The 22,798-nt window shown below is 44.1% G+C and overlaps 4 protein-coding genes across 15 annotated transcripts in view; 1 reads left to right on the plus strand and 3 right to left on the minus strand.

Moving 5' to 3' along the window:
• Positions 1-38: 38 nt before the first annotated feature.
• optc (opticin) lies at positions 39-3,361 on the minus strand. Its single transcript, XM_088389788.1, has 7 exons — positions 3,210-3,361; positions 2,108-2,311; positions 1,834-1,969; positions 1,598-1,756; positions 1,331-1,533; positions 1,136-1,231; positions 39-669 (listed from the first exon to the last, which is right to left on the minus strand). Exons 2-7 carry the CDS (start codon positions 2,306-2,308, stop codon positions 502-504), a joined length of 963 nt encoding a protein of 320 aa, XP_088245914.1. The 5' UTR covers positions 2,309-2,311; positions 3,210-3,361; the 3' UTR covers positions 39-501.
• A 1,957-nt stretch (positions 3,362-5,318) lies between these two features.
• On the plus strand, positions 5,319-10,643 carry LOC148391415 (macrophage colony-stimulating factor 1-like). Its single transcript, XM_088389073.1, has 7 exons — positions 5,319-5,577; positions 7,909-8,022; positions 8,325-8,387; positions 9,721-9,891; positions 10,080-10,272; positions 10,444-10,491; positions 10,600-10,643. Exons 1-7 carry the CDS (start codon positions 5,545-5,547, stop codon positions 10,608-10,610), a joined length of 633 nt encoding a protein of 210 aa, XP_088245199.1. The 5' UTR covers positions 5,319-5,544; the 3' UTR covers positions 10,611-10,643.
• Positions 10,644-10,737: 94 nt separating this feature from the next.
• Positions 10,738-12,443, minus strand: golt1a (golgi transport 1A). Its single transcript, XM_088389074.1, has 5 exons — positions 12,307-12,443; positions 12,136-12,227; positions 11,860-12,038; positions 11,665-11,728; positions 10,738-11,553 (listed from the first exon to the last, which is right to left on the minus strand). The coding sequence occupies exons 1-5, from the start codon at positions 12,329-12,331 to the stop codon at positions 11,524-11,526; spliced, it is 390 nt and encodes a 129-aa protein (XP_088245200.1). The 5' UTR covers positions 12,332-12,443; the 3' UTR covers positions 10,738-11,523.
• Positions 12,444-12,994: 551 nt separating this feature from the next.
• The window catches only part of plekha6 (pleckstrin homology domain containing A6), a 29,326-nt gene continuing 19,522 nt past the window's right edge, over positions 12,995-22,798 (minus strand). For 10 of the 12 annotated variants that reach the window (XM_088389065.1, XM_088389064.1, XM_088389069.1 and 7 more), the window contains 15 exons: positions 21,990-22,058; positions 21,737-21,817; positions 21,386-21,535; positions 21,154-21,249; positions 20,851-20,962; positions 20,598-20,737; positions 18,783-18,950; positions 18,134-18,209; positions 17,784-17,881; positions 17,082-17,240; positions 16,665-16,817; positions 16,462-16,595; positions 16,131-16,279; positions 15,759-15,862; positions 12,995-15,215 (listed from right to left, as the gene is read on the minus strand). In XM_088389065.1, the coding sequence (XP_088245191.1) occupies positions 15,777-15,862; positions 16,131-16,279; positions 16,462-16,595; positions 16,665-16,817; positions 17,082-17,240; positions 17,784-17,881; positions 18,134-18,209; positions 18,783-18,950; positions 20,598-20,737; positions 20,851-20,962; positions 21,154-21,249; positions 21,386-21,535; positions 21,737-21,817; positions 21,990-22,058 (1,671 nt within the window). In that variant the 3' untranslated portion in view covers positions 12,995-15,215; positions 15,759-15,776. The remainder of the gene's footprint in view (positions 15,216-15,758; positions 15,863-16,130; positions 16,280-16,461; positions 16,596-16,664; positions 16,818-17,081; positions 17,241-17,783; positions 17,882-18,133; positions 18,210-18,782; positions 18,951-20,597; positions 20,738-20,850; positions 20,963-21,153; positions 21,250-21,385; positions 21,536-21,736; positions 21,818-21,989; positions 22,059-22,798) is intronic. The other 2 variants (XM_088389062.1, XM_088389070.1) reach the window with 2 other exon arrangements.

Raw genomic sequence — 22,798 nt, forward strand, 5'->3', positions numbered from 1 at the left:
TACGAAACTCCATCTGTGTGGTTTGCACCGTGACAAACTGAATGTCGACGCCTTTTTATTCAGTTCAAACAACAAAATGGGGTTACAGATTTGCGACTTAGGCAGCGTCAATATGCCTGGCTTAGTGTACTTTTATTTCAAACAAATAATGACGCTTATGTATCCATCTACATGCATTCATATATATATATATATATCCGTCCGTCCGTCCGTCTCCCTTTCTCGATGTACATGTCATGAACAGGTCAATGCGCGATACAAAGTGAATTGTGAAAGGGCTTTGCTCATGTCTATGAAACGAGATACAGTGTTGGAAAAGCCTATTTCCTAATGCCTGGGGACTTGACCCACATGGTACAATGTTAGCTGCAAAAGACAGGGAGGTTTTCAGCAACATCTTGGGCCGTCAATAACCAAGCGTACCCACAGCCAAGTGTATAAACAAAGAAGTGTTCTGATACAAAAGTCATCATTCTTTTTCTTTTGATCAGTAACTACGTATTAACGACTCCCCACAGGCAGGCGTGGCAGACATGCATAGGCATGAGGAAATAAATTCACGTTCAAGGGATTGTCGTCCAGACGGATGTCCTCGAGCTTGCGCCGAATGAAGTAACGGTCATGGCTGTCACAGAAGGTGTCTTCATGCAGCGACTGGATGTTGTTGCCCTGATTGCAAATGACAAAGAAAACTTCTTATTGTTTGCACACATTTCAAAGTCGAGGTGAAACGGTGCCATCTCTTTGCTGGAGCTCTCCGTGTCCTTTTATTGAGGACACAGCGATACCATATCGAGAGCCTCAAGCCCATTGTTGTGCCATTCATCACCCTGTGTTGCAGCTTGTCAATGTTGCACGAGTCCACAATGGGTGAAAGTTGAAGACACCCCGGTTCTTGCATGGCCAACATGGATATGGATCGGATGCCACGGATTTAGACCAAGTTTTGAACAATATTTGAGAGGACAGGCCTTTTGGGTATGTAGGAAATGTTTGAGATCTTTGAGTGCAGCTTCTTGCGAAAAATGCCAAGTCAAATTCATTTCTCTAGCCCTTCATCACCAAAACATATCAGATGGCCACCAAATGAAACCAAAGTGTCGTGTTTCTTCCTTCCTTCTCGCTGTGTGCTTACTTGCAAGTGCAATACTCTGAGACTCAATGGCAGCGGCGTTGGAATGTAATCCAGGTCATTATTTGATAGGTAGAGGAACTCCAGCTGACTCATATCCTATGCGAAAGAGAAATACACGTTGATAGCAACAATACAACAGTAACCCTTTGAATACGGTCCCCAAATGGATTGCACCCCTATTTGACTTGTTTCTACCTTGAAGGACTCTGAATGGATCCCTTGGCTGTTGAGTCTGTTGTTTCGCACATCGATGTGCGTCAAGCTAACTGGGAGTTCTGGCAAGGCCTGGAGGTTGTTCTCAGCTAAGAACAAGTCACGCAGCTGCTCCAGTGAGCCAAATACATCTTCATCCATTTCAGCAATCTGGTTTCCAGTAAGGTCAATAGATTGAAGCTTACCTGCAAGGCAAATTTCACGTGTCATTGTATTAGCCTGACAATAGATCTGCTTGCGCTTTCCCACCCAGGTTTCTGAAGTCAGTGTTCTTAATGTGCCGTATGCTGTTGAAGCGTCCGTAAAAATGCCTGGTGTCCTTGGGCAGGGGAGGTATCTCTTTCAAGCCTGTGTCATCACAGTACACGCTCCCTCCAATGCACACGCACAGAAGGCAGGTAGGCATTCCTGCACACAAACCAATGCACAGACTCACTCTCATGGCTGAGTGCCGTCAAATAAGAACAATGAGAGTGTTTACAAACCCAGTCCGGTCTCAAGTCCAAATAGGCCGGATCCTTTGAAATCCAGAGTAGGCAGAGTCACTTTTTCATCACGGTGGTTAACTTTTGCTTCGCTGCCGAACCCTTCGACGCTTGCTGCTTCAGTCTCGACTTCAATCTGTCAATTGAGTGGAATTGAGTTGAGTGATCTGTTGGTAATTGTTGCTTCAAATACCCCGACAAGAGGTCGTATAATAAGGGTAGCCTACTTTGTCCACCCCGGTCAAAAATAGCGGTATGGATAACAGCCACTTACTTCTTGGTCCGAGTCCTCATCATCGTACGTGTCACCGTAAATGTGGGCTTCCAGGTTGTCCCAGTCCGTTACGCTGTTCAGGTCATAGTTGTCCAGGTCAAAACTCTCATCATCTGATTCGTGGAGGGGGGCCGTCAAGCAAGGGGAGGGCCCCGAGAAGACCAGGGCCATCAAAATTGCAGAGGTGATGAGGGTGTTCATCACCTGCACGCAGAACAAAGAGCTTTGTTTCCATAGTTAGGAACGGTGGCTGGGAGAGAGAGCCACCAAGGGCAGGCACCTCAGCTGTCAACCTTACTGTTGGCGGCGGCTATGAGTCCATCAATAGTATAGCTACCTATCATTTCAAATTGGCATTACTGTAAATGTTCCAGTCTATAAGGGGAAGTACAACATTGCATGGTGTCTTTGTCGTGTTTTCAATTGCTATATTGCTAAATTCATTTTCAAATGGTGTGTTCTGTTTTCATGTTGAACACAAAGTCCCGATTCTCTATCGATCGAGATACGGTGGCATCATTTCCACTGGAATCAACGAGCGGGCTATTTATGATGTTTACCCGTTGAGCCGAGTCAAAGGGGTATTTTTAACGGTTTGGTCAGAATGCCGAAAGAATGTTGACTTTGAAAGTGACACGAGCCTGTGAATGCTGTTGGACTGCAGGAGCCAATCTTCTCCTGTCAGGCAGGAGCCATGACTGATCGCCTGACTGGACATCACAAACGACACATCCGATGATGAGATCCGTGACAAGAGCTACGTCGTATATGAAACAATATTTTCCTGCATATGCTCAGCATACACCAATTACAATGAACTTGAGATGTTCTGTCATGTGGATAAAAACAATCATTTTGAAAACCTATTTGATTATTATTTTGAAATAATCTATACAATGATTTGTCAAAGTAATTCTTCTTCAAAAGTTGGCCAGGATTGATTGCTCACCGTAAGATGATGAACATGCCAACACGTTATACAGATGTCAAGTGGGGAAAAGAAATACTACATTCAACACCAATATCTGTATGGCGTATGAACATGATTCTATCTTGATTTTTCACCCGGTTTAATTGACTAACGGTGAAGTAAGAAACTTACGGTTTTTGTTCTCCTCTTTGTGATCTTGACGAGTCCAAGACCTTCCGTTCAATTTGTAATTCCTTTTGGGATTCCCAGACTGGTCCCAGAATTCGGACGTGCCCTGTTCTAGCCTTGGCCTCAGCTGCGTTTCTGAACAATGCTTCATTATGAAGGCAGCGGGGTGTTGTTTTGATGACTTAGCAAAATGAAAAGGGGGCTGGCCAGCTCATTGCACTAAATGTGTACTCAGCAATCAACATGTCCCTGACAACAAACATGGAACAAGATGTAAGGACCATTTGTCAAATTCTACGGAAATATTTATAACATGATGCGCTCTGCCATATCAGCTTGAACCCAAGCAATGAAAAATGTTTCACCATTGTTATTGAGATATGAGGGTTCGAAATGAAGCTTATGTTGAGTTTGTTTCTTGACCAATTTCTGGTTTGATTTATTGTGTTTCGAGCTTGATTTATTGTTGAGAAAAGTTCAACGTCAATGAGTGATGTGCAAACCGTGATGGTGTTGATGCATGACAGGAAATTGGTTTCTTTGAAACTCGAAATGTCTTTTGGAACATAGAGATGAGTTTTAAGCGCAGGAAGATGCCTGGCCTCAGTTGTCATGCGAGGGGGTCATCTGAGGCCTCAGATCTCGCCATTTGCAATTTGGATGTCACCTAACCCCCCTCCCCATCGGGACAAAATGCTCCAAAGTCCCTCAAAAGCCAAGAAATACCTTTTATGAATGGACAGAGAGGGAAGGGGCTAGCCCAACTAACATTCAAGGGGAGGCCTTTGCAGAGGGAAGGACCGGCAGCACTCGGAAAATGTATTGGGAGCCAGTGAAGGGAGGCCAGAATTGGGGTTATGCGCTCCCTCTGACAAGCACCGTCGGCATGTTGGACCAACCGGAGACGCTTGGGGGAGGGAGGACTGGTGGATTACAGTGATCCAACCGAGATATAATGAAGCAAGGCATGAATTAGTGTTTCCAAGTGCTGTTGAGAAAAGAAAGGCAGCAAGCAGCTGGTTTAAACAACACAACTGATTTGGCGCTCCAATTGAAAATCACTGCCCAATCTAAAAGGCTTGAGATAATGATAGATGAAGAGACAAGAGAGCTGTTCGTTGACACTTTGCAGTAGGTTGTGGATGCAAAAGGAAATTGAAAGATTTCTTATCATGTGATAACGTGAAAAGAAACGCCGTTTGATAATGTTGCCTATCCTGAGGGTCTTTGCTGTGATGAGACTGTACGATAAGATTTAACAATCTTTGGAGAGATCATGTGCTCGATCCAATACAAAAACAAAGTGGCTATGTTTGTAGGGCAATAATGGAAGAATTCGAGAAATGTCTTGAGCATGCCATGTATAGTGTCACGGTCGGGTGGAGCATGGAGCACGACGACCGAGTGCAGCTTGGACCAGCTTGGTTTATCGGTGAACTCAAAAAAGGCAAAGTGACACGACGGAACCACAATAACATGAACGACCGACGGGGACGTGAAACCGGACGACATCAGGACATGACTACAGCAAGACCGGACGACAACAGGAACCAAAAAAGACTTCATGGCAGGAACACACAACGTAAATCCAACACCGAACAACCACAAGCAATGATCCGACAGGGAGCGAGGGCCAGGCAGACAGGACTTATATACACGACAGGTAACGAGAGAGAGAGGCAGGTGGGAATAATCACACTGATCATGGGCACACAGGAGGGGAGGGGAGGGGAGGTTAGGGGAGGGGAGGGGCGAGCACACAGACAGAAACCAAGACAACAGACACATAGTGGAGCAGTTGGGGACGAGACGTGACATCTAGCTTCATACAATGCCTTGGGAAGATTTGAGCCATATCGTGATACACAAGTTGCCATTCCATTAGAAAGGGTCGAACTCTTCAATACGACGTCATTACGTTTGAGAGCAATCCAATTTGACGCAATACAATCAATAATTTAACGTCAGCTACATCATTAAATATTTAAATAGACCACAAGATAGAGTTGGACTAAAAATGCAAATCAATAACACCCCAAAAAATGTCTTTTTTTTAAATCTAGAAATCACAATAAATATGAGGTTGTCAGAACATTTGTTAACCTGCCTCATCTGTGAGTAAGTGGGAGGAGGTTCTCCAAAGGCAGAGGCAGGCGGTGAAGACTTGTGATCCAGCCTCCCACCCATGTCGTCTATATGCATGGATTGTTGTGGCTCAGTGAGTCTTCAGATCTCCTCCGCAAGACCCTCGGAGTGTTGAGCACCTCGGCTGAGATTCTACAGGCTCCATTGTTGGGCAAATGACGCAGAAACTTCTTTGGCTTTTCATCTCATCCAGATGAACACACACGCGCTAGACTTCATCACTAAGGTAAGAGTCATGTCCAAATGTTCCCTAGTACAGTATCGTGGCTCAAATCATTTGCTTCTTGCTCCATTGTGTTATTTCAAGCAATATGACTTTGCTACAGATCAAGATCATGTAAGCATCTCATCTCATCTCACCTCATCTAACAAGGGAAAGAAATGAATCAAATGAGAGACTTCCTTCTATGATTATTATTATTTGCTATTTCTAATGAACGTCAAACCTACTTTTTGAACTCGGTGCTCAAGAGGACGACTTGCAAAGTATCCAGTCGAGCACTTTGCTCCCAGTTCCTTCTCCGACTTCTCTCATCCGTGACTTGCTTTGGCGAGTTCTTTGGCCTCACATGTTCATTGCGTGCTACTTGACAGGTGCTTCAAGGAAAAAGCAAGCCTGGCGCTTGGTTGGTGTCATGACATTTTTCGCCGCAAAATATGATGCATGTAGTATATTCTTAAGGTTGACTTGAGACAAATATCCCCTTTCATGTTGTTTAAGATAGATTCATCATTTTACCAGTCTGTATTTTGGTCACTAGAGATTTTTGTTCTCTAGGTTTGTGCTGTTCTTGTTGTTGGGTAACATTGTGCCTCTCCTAACTTACGACTACACCGACCGGGCAACATCAGGTGCAACAGAATGGTGACATTGCCACAGTGAGACAGACGACACCTTTTGTCAGTGGCAGGTGGGATGCCCAAACTGTAACAACGCTTTAGTACGGTAGCAACCGGAGCCTAACCCGCACCGGACAAGTGCATGAGTGATACGAGCGAGGGAAAAAGCGGGCTGTTTTGTAGATCAATCAATGTAGGGTGGCTCAGTGGGCAGGGGTTAGCATGTCTGCCTCACAGGATGGATGGATGGATGGATGGATGGATGGATGGATGGATGGATGGATGGATGGATGGATGGATGGATGGATGGATGGATGGATGGATGGATGGATGGATGGATGGATGGATGGATGGATGGATGGATGGATGGATGGATGGATGGATGGATGGATGGATGGATGGATGGATGGATGGATGGATGGATGGATGGATGGATGGATGGACAGATGGATTTACAATCATTTGGAATAGACAAACTGTGATCGATGGGTCGTCACTCCCACCGAGACATGAAGGGTGGGGAAGGGACGGGCCATGGCCAGAATCCTCGTCAAAAATGGCCATTTTTCAAAGCATCGCTCATTCCATTATTCCATCAAAACGAATGGAGAGACAAGAAGAAAACAAAGAAGACATAAAGTGTGCTTGTCAGTGAAAAATGCACCACGGATGATCGATCCCTTTCATGTGTGAACTTTGCGCAATTCATTGTTGTCAGCAAAGCGCACGCACGCACGCACGCATGCCTGCCCCCCGAGCACACCGCTCATGTGTTGAGTGGGGTCGCGCATCACGGCACGCTGCATGGCTCAGCGCAGTGGCTCTTCCTCGGTCGGCTCTGCGGGCTCGGCGAGGTTCCTTCTGCTCTCGATAGATTTCTTTTCGACTTTCTTTTCAAATGTTACTCTTGGGTTAAAGTGACCTATTACTCACCACTATGTGCAATTTATCAGCCAACAAATGTTTGGAATTAGAAGCAGAATTGCAAGACTGCGGCTTTATTTGTTGACTGTTCTCTTCCGTGGTTTGTGGTATATTATAACTTTCTTATGCGTGTTTGGCACTGAAGTGGCTGTTTGCTAGTTATCTGCGCCTCGGATGAGGCCTGGGTCTTAATAAAGCCTGCTACTATGTGCAGGTACCTCTTTGTTCAGCCTCCCTCACCTGCTTCTTCTAATCGCTGCTCTGATGCTGGTGTGGTCATGACCTGCTCTTCCAGGCTTTGTCTAACCACTGACACACAGAGTGAGTATCTGTCTTTATTGCTAGGCCTGGTATGCATAGCGATGCTTTCTAGGAATTGTTATTTCTAGAGGTGGCTCCTTAATACTATCATTCATCAGCTTGCCTTGGTCACAGCATTTGCAGTAGCTGATCCAAACGACAGAAAGTAATCTGTGTGGACGAATGGATGCACGCATACATACGTACTATGTGCCGTCTGGGACTCCCAAGCCAGAGGTCTGACTTCAATGGGCTTTCCCTTCCATGGCGCTTTTCTACCTTTGGTACTTTCACACCATTTCCTAATTCACCGAGTTGTGACATAGCATCAGGAGCAGCCTGGAGTTCAGTCGCTTGCTCGAGGATACTTCAACATGGTCACAGTGGCAGGGCATGGAACTGGCAACCTCTGGGTTGGGAGATGACCACGCGACCCTAATATACGTACATATGCCCTTTCATTTGTCGACTTATCATCTGTCCTTTCCTTTAGGCTCGGCATCCGCGCTTGTTTCTCATCGTCTGCTTTCACCTGGTACTGGGTGGTGTTCCCGGTCCATGCCGACACTCAATAACGCAGGAGCACCTGCGGAGCCTCAATCGCCTGGTGAGAATCATCCATCCATCCATCAATCCATCCAGCCATCCATCCAGCCATCCATCCATCCATCCATCCATCCAGCCATCAACATACTATGCCAGAGCTTCAATAGGCCTTTGAGAGACATCGTGTTGTCTTAAAATAGTACACGGAGCCATTTCCTGAAAATGGATCAATACTGGCTATGTTTACATGGACACTTTATTCAGACGAAACGCTTGATTGAAATATACCTAACTTGGTCCCGTATCAGGTTGCTTTTGTTTGAGTCTTTCAAAGAAAACTAACACTCTTTTGTCCCTTTGTAGATTGACAATCAATTGGACCATGGCTGTTTACTAATCTATCAGTTTACTGAACATTTGAATTTGGTAAGTGGATATTAACGCATGACGTTTTCTGCCTTCTGGGCAATTCCTATTCATTTGAATACGGTTTTGGACAATTTGTCATAAACATGGTCATCTTTTTATAACCATGACATTAAATGGATTGTTGGGTTTGTATCTACCTCAATTGCAGTCTAAAAATAAACATCTAAATTGTACAAAATCAATCGATAGGGCAAAACCTTTGCTTCCCGATGACTGCCGGGATAGGCCACCCCTGTCGGGGGCGGGAACAAGCCGTACGGTTAATGGAAGGATGGTGAAGACTACTGTATTCAAAAGACTAGCCTATTTAAAAGGGGATTTTGCACCGTTAGCTTTAGGGTTTTTCTTCATGAGAAATGTGTTACAGCACTGCACACGCAAAATTCGTATGACGTGGGAGAATTGGAACTGGCGAGCGTGCGCAATTTGCTTTGCATTGCATCGAAATATTCAAAGTGGGAGGGGGCAGCACCGACTGTCATAGGGCGCAGAAATGACCCAGACGAAATGAGACACAGTGTAGGAAGGAGTGTTCTCATAAGTGCTATCACATGCCTCCCTCTTATGACTAGCTCCAATTCAGAAGCTGCAAAATCGCTTTGTGGAAAAGATATCATCATTATCTGCACAACAATGACCCTGCTCAAGGTGGTACAGACTTTGAGCTCAGTCCAAAGTGATCATCTCATTTTGTTGATGTTAGTTCACCAGATGTTTTACTCACATCTTAACAGCAAAGCTAACTACATCTTGAGTCATGATCATTTCCCCCCCCAAAAAAAAGAAAAAGAAAAAAGGCACATCACATATAGAGAGAGCCAACCAGTCCCAGCCACATGCACACCACTGCCACCGAGTGGGAATCATTCCCACGCTCCCGGCACACGAGTCAAGTCAGGCGAGTGACTCGGTTTAGAAATGGGACAAGAAGAATTGTAGAACACAAGAGTGTGGAAAATTCCACTACAGCGGTGACGTAAATCACATTTTTAGAGTTTGCGGAAATTGTCGAGCCCATAAGAACAGAATTGGAACACTTGATCAATACGTATTTACCATGAAAGAATGTGACTCGCGGCAGGACATATCCTCCGTGCCAGTCTGCCTTATTTTCATCTGGTAGCTTACGCTCGTTAAATGTGCGCAGAAGAAGAGCAGCAATGCGAAGCGTATATGTAGTAGCGTATGCCTCATCTCGAGCCTATTATGCAATCAGCAAATGTACACGAGTTGGAAAATGAAAGTACAGCCTCCTAAATGCTTTCCAAGAACGTGCCTTGCTCTTTTCATATTTTGCTGTCCTTATTTATGGATTGATTATGTCTTACAGAGTAAAATCTGTTATGTCAAAGCAGCGCTCCCACAAGTACTTGAGCTTCTGAGAACGCATTTCCATTACAGTAGGAATTCAGACAATGGAAGATATGTCGACACTGTGGAAAAGGCCATCTACCACCTTTACTCCCAAGGATGTATATCGGAAATAAATGAAGAGATTGAGGTAAGATGTTCATGAGCACAATCAGCAAACGCAATGGATGGTTGCTGGAAATGGGCCTCTATGGAGATAATATTGCAATATTTGCAGCTAGAATAGTCATTCTTCCTGATTAGTCTCATGTTATCCTCATGGGGGGTGGGGGGGCAAACCCATCTTTTAAAAATAAGGCCATTTCTGTGTGTATTTAGGACAGTCCCTCAAGGTTATTGAAGATGGTAGAAAGCTCACCAAGGGAGGCGCTGAAAAAAGCCCAACATGTGATCCGGATGTATATGAAACTGATGACATTAAGCACTTGTCCTGTGGACTGGAATTGTCAATCTGAATATTCGGCCGGAGATTATTCAAATGCCACTCAATTTACACCCACCGACACCTCAGGTAAAGAAAACAATCCTCACATGGAAAACAAATGCTGTACAGTGGTACCTCAACATTTTTCACGTTCTTCAAAACACAGACATAATGACAACTTTTGCCACGTTGAAACTCTCAGGTACCACTGTCTAATTTAACCAGTTTGTTTGCAATTTGTTGCAATCTTCATTTCAGGTGAAGCAGAAGGAGGCCACAAAGAAAGCCCGTCTCCTCCAATAGCCGGTACGTACGTATGACCTATGTACGTGTGAGACTGCCAGCCAAGGTTTTACAACATCTCGCAAGCTCAACAACTTCAATTAAGAGGCGTTTTCGTTTCTTTTTTTGCAGGTCAATACTAGGGAACTGAAGCAAGGGTTTATTAAACAATAAACGATGTTACATCCACATTATGTATAACAGTAAATTGAATCTGATTTTGAAAAAGCTCTGCTGTAATTTTATAAAGTAAAATGGTTTTAAAAATGATTCCTTGACGTTTGTTTAATGACTCTACGAAGAGCTACAAAAAAGTGCATCGTACAAAAACCCTGAAAACAACCACACACCCACACACGTGCATACAACCTGTTGGATGAGGATTCATTATGATTCATTTGGGGATTGAAGTGACACTCGGGAAAGCATATGGTCATGTCGAATGGAAACTTGGTGAAAATGTGCGCCAAATGAGTTCTTGCATTGAATGTCCGTTTGCTGTTTGAATGTCAATTATGATTCTTTTGCACGGGCTAACCGTTTGTGCGTTCCTTCCCTGGTAGCAGGATGAGGACAGCTGCCCAGAAACGATTAGCTCATTTTCAGATCATGAGAAAGATACGCGCAGTCCTATCATCAAAGCCAATCAAAGTCCAGCGGCAAAGACAAATGCAAACCACAGTCGACTGCGGTCGTGAAATCCAATTTTCAATGCAAACAAAACATTTGGGCGCCGTTGTCTCCAAGACATCCACAAACCGTTGGATGTCATGTTACTGCAATTGATTTTTTGAACACATTAAGAGCCACCGGATAGGTCATGCAACAAAAAGAGTTCGATCCAATGCACAACAAATGTAATATACTATTCATAAATAAAAAAGTCTGAAATACACACCGAGGTCTAAGCGTTACACCATGTAGTAGTTCGCATGGAGTAAATACACTGTCATTTTTGAATACTGTGGTGAAATGTACTAAGAATGAAGTAGTTGAGAGTCTCTTCTCCAGTATCTGAACAACGTTTGATCGATCCCTCAGTGTTGAAATGTTCTCTTAGACCATGCTGGAACCACTCTGCAAAAACTATGAAGGAAAGAGAAGCATGTGATTGCCAATCGTAGTGAGAGTCAAAAAAAGAAAGGGAATTGGAAATGAAGCCAATTGTGTGTTGAGCTACTGGGAAAATATTCTTACAGCATTGAGGAATGGGATGTTGACCACTGACAGCACAAATGCCAAGGCCATTGGAAAGAAAGACCTACGGACACAAAGTCACCACCATCAATTTACGTACTAAGGCAGGTGTTTGTTTATTTGAACTGGGATTCCATTCAAAGTACACACGTCATCCAAATTCATTTTGTTGGTTACACTTTGTCTGTAACTGACCTGAACAAAAGGACAAAGCCGTATCCCTCCACGAGCATACCGATGATGGGCCAACGGCACAGCACGAGCGACACACCTCCCAGAAAGAAGAAGGAGCCTCGGAACTTGTGTCTTTGGAAGAAGAAGTGAAATGTCCTCTTGAAGCCTATGATGAACGTTAAACCTGTCAAAAAGAGAATCTGAGAACAGAGAAAAGGGTTAGAATGAAACATGTTTTGGACTGAAGCCGATTTGATCCGACGGAAACGAGAAAGTGTCCGACTGAATACGGCTTACGTTCCCAAAGGCCAGCAAAACAGAATCAAAGTAGAGCAATACACCAAAGAGCAGAAAAAACAACGCAAATCCCACCAGGCCAATGCCAATCTCTGAAAGGAACGACATTTGCCATTGCAACATCAAATTGTTTGAATGTTGTTGCACTTCAAAGCAACATAGAAGACTTACTCTGAAACTCAGTAATGGCAACCATGGTAGTAAGTAACCCTTGCGATGGTTTCTCCTCCAGTACTGTGCTTTTCAATGACTGAGTGCTTTCTTTTTCTCATCTGACCTTTGAGCGCTGATTGTGTCATGTAGCCTATGTGAGGTGAAGATTAACTCGAAGCATGCAGACTCGCCCTGCCCTACAGTGAGATCATTGATCCTTGGTCTGGCTGGCGTGATTGATTGGTTGTCTCCTCTTTGTAGCTGATTGCATGTACTACACTGTACACTGTTGAGGTGGCCATTAACATCACCTACATATTTTTAATACTGAATGGTCATCGTGAGAAACACATCAGCAGAGCTCACATTATTGGAAGCCAGTGCGGTAGCACGCGAGCAACCATGAAGGACGACGGGTGGAAAATAGCACCTCTGCTAAATCTGGTTATTGTTTCTGATGCGACAATGATTTATGGTATTACATGCTGTCCTTTAAATAAACTCAATTATTCATTCATTTATTCATTGTCAGCAGACCTGATGGTCCAGTGGGTAGGACGCGGAGCTTTCGCGGCCTGGGTTTGATCGTAGTACGTCATTCAGACTCCATTTGACCAATATGAGGAACTCAACATTATTGTGAACACAACTCTCAACCCATGAGGTTGTGCGCATGGTCTACTGTTCAACATGAACGACAAAGTGATTTGATTTCGCCTTTTATTTCGACATACAGCAAGACTGAAGAGCGTCATCATCATCATCATCATCATCATGAATGCGCTTGTTGATGTTAAGCAGGTTTCACCTCAGTAGTCTCTCGCAGTGTTTTTGGCAGTGAAATACCTCATTAGCAAGTGGAGTTAAAGAGCATACATACGTACATGTGTACTGTATTTTCATTCCAAACAAGACATACAAAATACTGTGATGAAGCATCTGGCTGGAAAAAAGACTTTTGGATACATTCACTTTATTGCAAAGTTTTGTGAAAGCAAGCACATTGTCTTTTGGACTTTCTTTTGAATCATTTGCATAGTTTGTACATTTTTCTTCCACCATAGTAATAGTTGCTATACAGAAGAGAAGGACAGACAACCTGGGGGATTTGGAAAATATACCAGAAGAACCACCCAATATTCTTTAACAATTGGACCTTAACCCCAACATAAACATTGAAAACCACTTGCTGGCTGGCTGGCTGGCTGACCATGCTGACATGTTTCCATCTATTGAAAAATAGCAATCTATGTTCAATCCATCCACAAGCGCAACAAACTTAAAGCAAATCTTTTGTTGATGAAAAGTGTAAAAATGACATCTTGTCTTTCCATGCATCTAAAAATAGAAGTACTGCCACTTTTGAGCATATTGCCTCTCTTAAAAAAAGAAAAAATAGAGATCCATCTAATAAATCTTTGTTTTGTTTTTGCTTCGTGCTTAGGAGCACAACTGCTTTCAGCATAAAATGAATTTCCCCCCATTGAAATCACAAAGACAGGCCACTTGGACATTGAGTTGAAGAAAGGAAAATGGAAATGGTGGGTGATACACAAGACGAGATGTTACCACTCATTTATCCTGCTTTATAAAGGTAGTTCATTCTGGACCAATATTCACATAGTTGCGCTCTTAAAGCTATACGATGACAAGAAATACTTAAGTGCCATAGTAAATAGAAATAAAGTCCCCAAATGTACAATTATACATGATTTTTCCAAAATGTCTTTTGATTCCATTCAAATCGAACATTATGCTGGCCTTTGTGGACTTGTATTGGCACGACATTTACGTATCTTTCAAAACTTGACTGACTCATTGTATGAACATGATTTGGAATGTCACTATCGAAAGGAAAAGGTACGTATCAAACACATTTTAGACAGACTGCAATGCGCGTTTGCATGAACTGTAATCATTTTCTTGTGAGACAGTATTTCTCAGATACTGTATTTCCCCGCCAACTTGCACAGACAATCTTTTGAGTTCCACTTCTAAGGTCACTTCTATTTCCACTGAACGTGTGTAGCTTACTTCTTTTCAACAAATAGCCATCATTCGAAACATACACGTGTACGGGTTTCATTTCTTGAGCAGTGGGACGTCTATATGTAGTATGTACAATGTGTTGGAATCAATCTGTGGATGAGCTGCGCATGGTAGCCTGCCTGCCTGGCTGCCTGCACCAATGCTTGCTTTTGGACTCATTTGCGGCCCTTGCAAAATATCTCTGGCGCATAAGCCGAGTCAATTTTGGAATGATTTCTGGCCCCCCAAACGGAAATGCGACAATTTTCCCAAGCCGAAAAAAAGATCCTAATGTGATTCTTGCGGCCCCATTCTACCATCCACGAGAGAACTCGGTTTTTCACAATGACCGAGTGTGCGCGTGCCAATTGTCAAGGTTCCTTTGGCCGTTATGGTGGTTAAAGGCCCAACCTCAAAGGAATGGGTTTGAGGTGTCATTTAAAATATGAAACCAGCTCTTATTACTGCAGATTGTTCAAGAATGCAACCTTCTTACGCTACCTGTCTTTCATTCACAGTCCGTCAGTCATCTCTAAATTGTCCTGAGCTACATTATGTTGACATAATTTCGATACATTACACGACGTATAGAGCTCTTGTACTGGCTCAGGGAACATCGGCTGTATACTGGCAACTGCTTTGGAGGACTTGAGAACTTCAAAGCTGGGCTCTTGATATTTACTAAGCCTGTACTGTAGCGAGAGATTGATTCCTTGGTAGGAGACAAATGCTCATGGCCATGTTGACAGCTGGCCATGCTTGTGTTGGATGGGGCGCTTCAAAAGTTCATGTCACTTTGTTTGTTTGTTTGTTTGTTTGAGGTAATCTTCTTTGTAAATTTCACACAGTAAGTCCTCAAAAAGATGCTCCATCAAACTTGACAGCAGACAGGGCTTGAGCTGTAGGCAACACAATGTAGAGTAAAGAGAGAATGTCAAAGGGAATACATTTTCAGGTGTCAAATAGTACCGAGCAGTGGCATTCGTTTTGGTTTATTCCTTTCCAAGATGACCATGACTAGGACTTGATACTTTGACCATGCTTTAGTGCACTGGCCATTTCCTCCGCTCACCCATGCATTCACATTGTACTAAATTTGCAGCTTTTCTCTCATTATGTTATGTTATATGTTATTTCAAACTACCACGCAGCTTCTTGAAATGTGGGAGGAATACGGAGCACCCGAAGGAAATCCACGCAGGCACGAGGAGAACATGCAAACTGATCCGAAACGGAAGCCCGCACGTCTGAACTGTGAGGCGGACGTGCGGGCGGGCAGTGTGCCACCTGCCTTGATTTCCAGTGAATGCAAAATAAAGTCAAAGTGCAGTCAAGACGCATCGATTCTCTTTCTAATTGCTCCACTTCTTCAGCCGGTGAAGCAAGGTGCCAGAGGAAAAAGGTCGGTCGGTCGGTCGGTCGATCGGTGAACAGTCACTTACCTGGTCCCGTTCAGGCATTCATAATGAGGAGGTGGGATAGTCAGCAGAGGAAGGGGGAGAGTGCAGGCTGGTTGGGGAAGTGGGGGTATCTGGGGCGCACTGGGCTGGAGTCAAATGAAGGAAGGGAAAGCATCAAAAATAAAGACGTCAAGGAGCTCAAGGCGGGATTTTCTCCCTCATTGCGGCATGCAAACACACAAACAACACCCTTGAGGTTGTTTGTGCCTGTTAATAGGGCGCAACACAACATACATCAGATCTGTGGGAAGCAATTCTCAGGCAGTCGACTGAAGCGCACTTTGTGACAATGTCCTGACGTCTACAATATTTCTCAGACAAACAGCATGGGATCTTTTGGACGGCTCGGCTCACCCGAGAGAAGGCGGCTGCGACGGGAGGCTTCGGCAGCCAGAGCGCAGGAGATCTCAATGCGCTTTTCCTGCTCCTGCAATTGCTGCTGGGAATTGACTGGGGCTCCACCCTCCACAGGCCCGTCCAAGGCAGGAACAACGTTTTGCAGACTGAGCAAAGGCACAACAAACACACACACACAGACAGACAGGTGAGAACTGGAAGGTTTGGGTTTGGGTTTGGAGTCCCGCCCACACACAATCTACAGATTGTTTTGTCGTCGTTGTTGCTCAAACTAACTAAATGGAAATTGAATTTTGAATGAACCTTTTCAATTGTGTGACAAACATACTTGGATTTGGCAATCAGAGTTTTGATCCGCTCAAGTTTCTTCTGCTTTTCCTTCTGCTCTTCCGGACTCAAAGGGGTGTTGTCTTCCATTTCCAGGTAGCGCTCTGGGATAAGAACCTTCTCCGGAGCCATTAGCTAAGAGGTACAATGTATCATTAGTCAGAAAGGATGTGCAATTCATATATTTCATTGGTCAAGAATTACCTCTCTCTTGATGTCCAGATCATAATGTTCGGGTTCGACCTGCGAGCGTCTCAAGCGGGCAATTTCCTCGCGAGGTGACTCCAGTCCCTGACCTCTGACTGCTGCCTCCAAGTCATTAATGTCAATCTCGTGAGCTGTTAGCCGCCGTCGAATCTGCACACATGATGGTTTACCGTATATTAAAGCAGTGGCGCTCCACTTCATAGTGCATCGGTACTGTTGACAGTCAGTTTGGACTGCTGATGGAGCAAAACCAGATTGGCATTTTTCAGGGGCAACATTGCACGCTCACAGAGCGCAAGCCACATTTGACAAAGACGGGGGGGCCAATCATTCGAAACAAACAAACAAACAAGCAAGCAGTCCAAGAACATAAGTGAGCTTCCTCAACATTTCACAGCGGCAGAGGCAAAATACCACTTTGTAGCCGGCGGGAGACTGCACGCCTGACAGATTGAGACTCCTCCTTTTGTCTCGTACAGAGCTGCTCTGGTTGCGCCGGATCCTTTCGTTTTGTTCCTCCAGACTCATCTTTGACCGAAGCTCAGCTGGAAACACAGCGCTCTTCGGACGTTCCTGCGTCAAAGACCACGAGAAAAAAACACGTGATATTTCAACTACCAAAACTCACAGTGATCCGAATGGCCAAATATCATCATGAGTGGTGGTGGACTCAAGCGTTTAGACCATTCAACTTCATCCATCCGTCTTCCAAACGGATTGATCCTCACCAAGCGATACCGAGATGGTCGGAACGTTAGGCACAACATAACGCGCTTTGTCTCGAGAGTGAGATTCGGCCGTTGTTACACGCATTGGGGGTTTTTTGGGTTCCGTTATGCTTTGCCATCTCGGAGGCCTGTATAAATAGTTTCAAAATTGCGGAGCGAATAAATGCAAGGGCCATGCTTTGTCCAGCTTTTCATTTCCTCGACTGACTGCTAACGGTATTTCCCTAGCGATACCAACTGGTCGTTGTTCAGTGAGACTGAAAAAGACCCGACTGTATTGTTCTCAATTGAATCCATGGTGTGAATTCCACATGACAAGTTCTATTTGAAGCTTGAAGCAAGACGTACGTACGTAGCTTGACTGGCTGCTCGTGTTTGGTTGACTTACCCTGGAAATCCCATTAGCCATTCTCCCATTCTGACGGGAAAGTCCAGCAGACCAGCTCCGTGAATCATCAGCAGGTGACTTGGTTCTTGAAGGGAGCCCTGAAAGCAACAAGATTTGGTCACCACCGTGGGAAAGGAGATTATGTGCGCTCAAAGCATGATTCTCTTGTGCATGACAAAGCATCATTGTTATGCATTTTGATTTGTTCTTTCATCTGGCTTCCAAACATGCCAGAGGGCATGTTAATCCCATGTCCCATGAGTTACTCTGTACCAACCACAGGAGAATAATCATCAGCTGAGTCGGACTCGCTAAGTTAACTTATCGCATGAAAACCTCAATTGTTGTACCTTTCTTGATGCCGGATTGCCTTTCCAGCCCTTGGTCTTGTGGCTCACTCATATTATTCGGACCGCCAAAAGTCATCTGCAAGAGAGAAGATAGATACTACGTATACTTGAGCGATTGAACGTCCCTCCTAGATGAGAACATAAAGCATCTGAAAGGAGCAAATACGATTTAAGACTTTGATTCTTTCCTCGTGCGCTTCTTTCCATTGAACATCCACAGTGTACTTGAATGGCACGAGCATTGCATTACTTCTTGCGCCTGATCACACCAGCTCAGGCAGCTTTAATCGTTCAAAATCTTTCACCCATTACAATAAGTTACTGTGGAAAATGAAATGGTCACTCCAAATGTATCCATGAGGTGAGTTACGTACGCGCCACATGTTTGATGACAGGAAGTGGCTAGTCCAACATCATTGGTGCAGAGCCTTCGTTTGCAGTGCATTTCAAATGCAAATGCAGAGCATTGAATTGCCACGGTTTGACCCGGTTTCGAATCAGCGACAAATCATCGACCCGGACCAAGGGCTATCGGATTCAGCGACGGCTTCAACCGACAGACGGCCGTGTCGGATGAAGCGCATTCAAAAACGTGACGGTGAGAAATATTTACGGGTGGGGCACGGCAGACGTAGAATCTACAAAATACCTTTCCGACGTGAGAATCTTCAACATCAAAGTAATCATCATCGATGCCCAAGCCGCGTAGCCAGATGGTGCTGTCATAGGGCAAGGGGGGAATGGAAGGGGGAAAGGTAGTGGAGGATTCCAAAGGGAAATAGGACTTGGGGAGTGGGGGTCTTGGGGGTGCACTTTCCTAGATCACCAGAAGAGAAGAATACCAAGCAAGAAAGGAAGCAAAACATGGAAAAGGTTGAAGCAAGAGAACTGTGCGCCTCAGCGGGAGTGAAAACAAGCCAGCTAAATGCAGAGTAGCAAGGAGTGAGGAAACAAGTACGTACGTACGTGCGTACGTACGTATGTGCCCAGGAATCACCTGGCCTGGACCCTATCAGTAGCAACCTACTACATTTACAACTTGAATGAAATTCGATTCATTCATTTATTTATTTATTTTCACCACGATTTTATCCTCATTTCATAGCCATTCTCTCGGTTGGCCAGCCTCACTCCAGTTGCGTAAATGGAGCATTCGCTTTTCACATTTATTCCTCCTTGTGTTGCCACGTCACTGTAATCTGCCCTTCACTGATGACACACGATCGGCAATGGCCGATTTTTTCCAATCGGATTTCAGACTCACCAAACAAGATCTGGAAAGTCATGTTGATATTTTTCATCCTTTTAGTGGTTGAGCTAATTCTTCCGATATGTAGAATCGAATCGACTTGCGACGTGCACCGTAGTGCTGACTTATTTTGGATGACCAATGTTGGACATGAGTAAATATTCATTTCTTAAAAACTGGACATTGTGAGGAGGATAGTTGGCCCAACAAAAAAAGTCATCATATCATCTGGAACATATTGAATCCGATTGTAATCCCACTGAGTTCAAATCGTTTCTAATGTTGATATATGTAATATGTTAAAGTCTTAATGGTTCTATTTTTATTTTTTTTCTTGTAAAGATGGGATGTGACGACTGTAATAACCAGGATCTAAGGAGTCTAAGGAAGTTGAATCATTTTCTAAAGATGAGTCTGCATAAAAACCTTATCTGAAGGCTGACTTGATGAATCCGATTGTGTTAGCATACAAAGCATTGGATCAGCGTGAGGTTCCGTTTGATCGTAGGGGCGAGTCAGCATTTTAGCATGACGTGTCGGATGGAATACTTGCTGGTGCTGTTGCGTGTCAGCAAGTGGGAAATCTGGGCCATGGCATGATGTTAGCACATTCGTTTGAAAGATGTCCTGGAAAAGCAGGATCGGAGACTCAGGCACAGTAAAGTGCCTGTTCTCTTCACCATTCGGATATTCTACTAACAAGGGAGATGCACGAATGGTGTCAGGAAATACATCTTTTCTTTGTCCAATCTTGACCTCTTGGCTACAGATATTTGACCTGATCCAAGCAAAATCTTGGAGTTGCATGTGATCTTGTACCAAGTCTGAATGCTGATTGGAAGTAGAGTCCTGGCATTGTACTTGGAGAAAGTCAATATGTGTGGCTTTGGAAGGCTTTCCAAACCTGCTTGTGATATTTTGATCCGTTTCCTCAATCACAGTGTCCAATCTAGCCGAGGATTCGTTCGGACTCTGCAAAACTAAGGCCGACGGAGGAAATGCGCATTCACAGCTAGCGGCTGTGTTCATCTTTTCAGCATTTGTGCTTTTGTCAGGTTCCCTGTAACTTGTCGGTCTTGTTTTGGGACTCGATTCAGTGTCGAACTGAGGCACGACGCAAGATTTGGGACGAGCTTTAGGGGTAGGCTTGCTTCTAGAGTGCGAGACGGGTGTTGAAAAAGGATGGACTCCTCGCTGGGTGTGTCCGGTGCTTACCTCCGGGCCCAGCTGTTTAGAGGGGGAGACCTGGGAGCCGGGCACTGGGGAGTAAGGGCCTAGAGGGCTGGTGAGGCTTACTGAGCTGAGGGGACTGGCTGGACTATTGGTGCTAAAGGAGCCCGAAGCACCACTGGCCACTGCAGGTGAAGAGAGGGAGACAGGTGATTGATTGATTGATGGATTGATTGATTGATGGATAGTGAGACACTTGCACTTGTAGCAAAGCACATGCTTTTATTTCTGACGATACCTTTGTGCTTTGCTGTGTCCGTGCCTCTGGATGAGTGATTCTTGTGTAGACCTTCTAATACATCCTGGACTCTCCAAAACTCTTTCTGGATGTGCCTTCGAACCAATTCGCTCTACACCCAAAACAAAAGAAAGGAATAGCATATCAGAAAAGATCCTTGCAGAATGTGCAGTTGAATCACATACGTACGACTTCTTTTTGTCAATTGACATAAAGATGACATCATTGCAGAAAGAATACTGACTCAAAAAAGTGTCTCCACCTTCCCGGTCCAGATTTGGAGTGAAAGATGAAAACAATTACCTGGATGCCTGCGTTAAGTTGTTCCCAGAGATCTCCATGAATGGCATGAGCCTCATCCTCTAATGCTTCAAATTCCATACGAGTGGTAGTTAAAGCCTGCAAGTAGACTTTCTGATTGCATTGTTTCTGCAGTTGGGCAAAGGATGTTTTGCCGTGGCAACTGACAGTGACTTTGAGAGGTTTTTCAAAACCAACTCCAAGTGTAAAAGGCAAGCATCTGGCTTTGTCTTACATTGGAGGCCTGGGAAAGCTCCCCTCTGATGTTGATGAGCTGCTTTTGTAGCGTTTCCTTTTTGATATGTAGCTTTTCCATGGCCACAGGTTGGTTCTGGTACTTCTCCATCTCCTGATGAGTAGCCACCAACGCCTCCTCGAGGCTGTCCTGTAAACAGCGACCACGACAGCAACATCCTCTTAGGTTAGGCTTTCAAACTAGGGTTAGGGTTTCCAACGGAGGTTTCATACGACTATGCCTACCCTATTATGAAGATTTACTCTGTATGTTTTGCACACTCCTCGTTAAATACAAAGCAGTTCATTGATGAACGTGTTACAGCGTGACAAGAAAAGAAAAAACAATTACCTTGTCCATTCGTAATCTGTGAACAACTGCTTCATGATCTTTCACAATGTGATTCTGTTCACAGAGCCGGCCCAAGAGTTTCTGTCAGATATCATGTCGAACAAACAAATAAACAAACAAACAGAAACTGGGATGAAAACAAATGTAAAGGTATGTCGAACACAAACGCACGCACACAAAGGACAAAGACATACGGAGGCACGCGCACACAGTCTATTTCAAAAGGCGCGAGCCCATTTAGAGTGTAACTTACACTCGTTTCAATTTCATTTAGCTTGAGTGTTGGGTGCAACTCTCTGTAGACATCATGGAAAGGAGGCACCTGTAAAACAAAGACATCAAAAGGCGTGTTCCCAAAGGCGGAAAACAAATGAAAACACTGCAATGTGGGAACCAGTTTTCGCCATTTCTACTAATGGAACATGGATGGGTGCCTCGAGGTACATGATACCTGAGTTTTTCGAGATACATAAAAGGGTTAGGGTTACACATTCCGGATTCCTTCATTTAAAAAAAAAAAAATAATAATAATAAAAATGGCACGTTCCCCATGACATGAAAGTAAAAAAAATGAAACAGCAAAAACAAACATGCTGGTAAAAATGTAGGGACTTGGAATATTCCACCAAACAACATGGTGATCAACATGGCACGTTTTTTCTTGCAGACATTCAATTTAGAAAACAGTCTTTGAGGTCAAATAAAGTAACCATTGTTTTGAGGTGAAAATGATTGACAAACGTTGGTGGTGTGCATGATGTCTCAAACAGACAACTTGATCTGAAGTCAACAATCAAAGCGCACAAAAACACAAGTGAAGATGACCATGGTTACAAATGCATTTCATATACGTACTACATCATGAAAATATCAGCACTGTCTGTATACATGCAAGGATTAGAGGTCAAACAAGGGTTTTTGGAAAATGAGTCATCTTTTCAAGGGAGGATTAGAAAGTGTGCACATGTGCACCCTAAAAGATACACAAGGAAAATAGTTGTCATGTTTAGACTGGCTTTTAGTCATCTGATTTCGTGCACAAAGGAGTACGATGACATGGAT

This window comes from Syngnathus floridae, chromosome 11 (genome assembly GCF_059516105.1).
Source record: "Syngnathus floridae isolate MCC-2025c chromosome 11, RoL_Sflo_1.0, whole genome shotgun sequence".
Lineage (NCBI taxonomy): Eukaryota > Metazoa > Chordata > Actinopteri > Syngnathiformes > Syngnathidae > Syngnathus > Syngnathus floridae.